The sequence below is a fragment of the Coenobita brevimanus genome, chromosome 101, assembly GCF_032717465.1.
Source record: "Coenobita brevimanus isolate Jiangsu-jjx chromosome 101, ASM3271746v2, whole genome shotgun sequence".
Lineage (NCBI taxonomy): Eukaryota > Metazoa > Arthropoda > Malacostraca > Decapoda > Coenobitidae > Coenobita > Coenobita brevimanus.
In genome coordinates this window covers 65,114,681-65,117,866 of record NC_137054.1, presented here as the reverse complement: position 1 = coordinate 65,117,866, position 3,186 = coordinate 65,114,681, and the positions used below count along the sequence as shown (strand labels likewise).

Here is a 3,186-nt window from a genome sequence, read left to right as displayed (position 1 = left end):
TAAATCACACCAGATGTGGGGGTGGGGCCTGCTGCTGTGTGGGGTGGTGGTAAATCACACCAGGTGTGGGGGTGGGGCCTGCCACTGTGTGGGGTGGTGGTAAATCACACCAGGTGTGGGGGTGGGGCCTGCCACTGTGTGGGGTGGTGGTAAATCACACCAGATGTGGGGGTGGGGCCTGCCGCTGTGTGGGGTGGTGGTAAATCACACCAGATGTGGGGGGTGGGGCCTGCCACTGTGTGGGGTGGTGGTAAATCACACCAGGTGTGGGGGTGGGGTCTGCTGCTGTGTGGGGTGGTGGTAAATCACACCAGGTGTGGGGGTGGGGCCTGCCGCTGTGTGGGGTGGTGGTAGCGATGGTTCAGGTACAATGCCGAGAAACTGACCAACAGTTTGATCACAAACCCCGCCACCACCCCCACCCAAGCCCCATTCCACACCTCCCACACCTGTATCACCCCAACTATGGCCTCCAGGGGGTGAAGCAGCTGGGCACAATAGATGGCACTCAGTGCCAGCTGCCAACTCAGCATACTGAGACCCAGCATTACACTCAGCACCAACAGCACAACCTGAAACACGTCATTTTTGACAAACCAAAAGCCAAGCCAAGTGGTGAGGAACCAACAGTGATAAACAATAAGCCAAGTTAGACCCGCGTTGAGCTCATACCGCAATTGTGAAGAAATTACCATCCCGGTCAATTCAGACAACATTAGCCTACCGGGATAGTGATTATATTGTTCTCCTAATGACTTAATTGCCCAGTTAAGCCTTAATGGCTCAATATTATGTTGCAAAATTGTGTTAAGAGGAACACCATTCTCAACAAATTTGTCAGCAATATCTGAAATATCTTTACGGAAATAGGGAACACATGTTTTGACAAAAATGGTGAAACCTAAATCAGTAAGTGACAAAATTACGAAGCAACAAGTTATGAGTACGAACAATATCTTTTTGAGGAGGGGCCGAATCCCGTTATTGTTGACGGGGATAGTGGTGGGGCGGTAGACCCCGTTGTCCATGTGTACAACTGTGTGCCACATTTTGGGAGGAGCTAACTCATTCACCGTCTCCCTGACATGCAAGGTAAAGGTTGCTCCCATATTCCCGGTGTCAGCATAAATCACTCCGTGCATACGACATAGGTACTGGGAAAAGGGGGTATTTTTTTAAAATATTACCGAAACGTAACATAACTATAAATAATTTTAAAATTAGTAAAACTAGCACCAATCTGAAAACTTGAAAATGGGTCTTGGTCTTGGTGTTGATTGAAGGGCTGGACCCGACGTGTAGTCAGATGTAGCCCTAACGGTGGTTCAGGTGTAGCAGAACTCTTTAATCATAGGCGGCGAAGTTGCCCCGATCTGCGAAGGAAGACACAGACATGGCGTATAACTGAGTGGCGTAGGTGCCGATCTAGGCCCACCCCACCAAGAAGGATGGGGAGGGTGAAGTCCAGGATACCGAGGGTTGCAAGGCGCTCCCTCAGGGCGGTGCGGATGGAGTAGAAGCGTGGGCAATGCAGCAGAAAGTGGGCTACAGTTTCCTCTTGATTCACACACCACTGGCAGTAGGGATCTGGGTGCAGTCGCAGCCGATGCAGATGTGATGCCAGTCCAACATGTCCAATACGCAGGCGGGTGATAGCGACGTCCAGGATCCGGGAGACAGAGCGTACCCAAGGTTGGTCCGATGAGTCGGAGCGATATAAGCCCAGTGCTGTTGTGGGGAGGGAGGCGTAGAGATCAGCATTCCATGCCTGACTACACCTCGTGGCTAAGAGGCGACGGTGAGTAATGGCTGGCAAGGGGTAGGGCTCCACATCAGGAAAAGTCAAGGCCATCCGAGCTGCTGCATCCACCACATCATTGCCCCTGATGCCCACATGGGAGGGAATCCATTGCAGACGTACCTTCCAGCCTCCCTGCAGCAGCTGAGCAAGGTCATCCTGGATTTCATAAACCAGATGACGTATGGAGCAGGGTTTAGGAGAAGCGATGAGATGAAGGGCCGCTCTGCAGTCAGTGTAGATGACCACCGGCCGAGGAGAGGAATGAGACATCAAAAAACGCAGGGCCCTCAAGACTGCGAAGAGTTCAGCAGTGACTACATCATGGGCATCCCCTAAGCGCCATGTCTGGCAGATGGAGTAGTCCTCTACGAAGATGGCAGCTGCAGTTGCTGCAGGGGTGGAGGAGCGGGAGCCGTCGGTAAAGATAGCCATGAACCCTAGATAGGTGGAGCCAGCCATCTGCAGGAAAATGCGAGGGGGAGGTGGCCATCCTGTGATTTACAAAAGGGCTCTGGGAGGTCTACGGACACAGGTGAGGACAGGTCCCTCCACGGGGGCACAGGAGATACTGATCGGACAGGGTGGCGAGCTGGTGGAGGAAGTCCCAGAGTGTGGTAAGCGTGGAGAGCACGCACCAAGAGGGGCCGTCGAGACCTGATGGGCCACAATGGATGAGATGTCGAGACCCCTGCTGTCGTAAAGAGCTCCGGGAGTGGGTGGTCATCGGGCAAGCGCTGGATAGTAAAGTAGCGGCGACAAGTCAACTTCATCCTGGTATGATGGAGGGGGGGAACACCTGCCTCAGCCTGCAGAGACAATGTGGGTGAGGAGCAGAAAGCACCCAGCGCAATCCGGAGAGCGGTCGTCTGAATAGTGTCCAGCCGTTGTAGTTGTGTAGGAGATGCTGAGCCATATACCGAACAGCCATAGTTGATCTTCCCCAAGATGGCTGATCGATAGTACGCCAACAAAAGGTCCCTGCTTGCCCCCCAGCGGGATCCAGCAATACTCTTCATGATGTCAAGTCGTTTTGCACAAGATGACCGTAAGTATTCTATGTGACTGCGCCAAGTGAGGATGGGCCCATCCAACCGGAGACCAAGCAGCACATGCTCCCGAACAACAGGGACTGAGGTTGAGTCCAGAGAAATTGCTGGAGATGATGGCAAACGGCGTAGAGTGAAGGGCATCACTGCGCTCTTGTCAGCATTGATGGTAAGGCCCCAGTTCCAGGCCCAAGCCAAAAAAGTGGATGCCGCTGACTGCAGAAACTGCTGCGCCTCCACAAAGGAAGGGCTCTGGGACACGATGGTGATGTCATCTGCGTACACCAGGAGAGTAGCATTACGTATCTGAGGCAGGCTGGACAGCAACACATTGAATAA

At 53.2% G+C, this 3,186-nt stretch overlaps 1 protein-coding gene across 1 annotated transcript; it reads right to left on the bottom strand.

The window, feature by feature from the left end:
- Positions 1-1,348: 1,348 nt before the first annotated feature.
- Positions 1,349-2,233, bottom strand: LOC145415056 (uncharacterized). The gene has a single exon (XM_080284469.1). It carries the CDS (start codon positions 2,231-2,233, stop codon positions 1,349-1,351), a length of 885 nt encoding a protein of 294 aa, XP_080140595.1.
- Positions 2,234-3,186: the final 953 nt, after the last annotated feature.

Coding starts and splice junctions, on each gene's coding strand:
- LOC145415056 (XM_080284469.1), bottom strand. CDS start 2,233: ATGGCTATCTTTACCGACGGCTCCCGCTCCTCCACCCCTGCAGCAACT.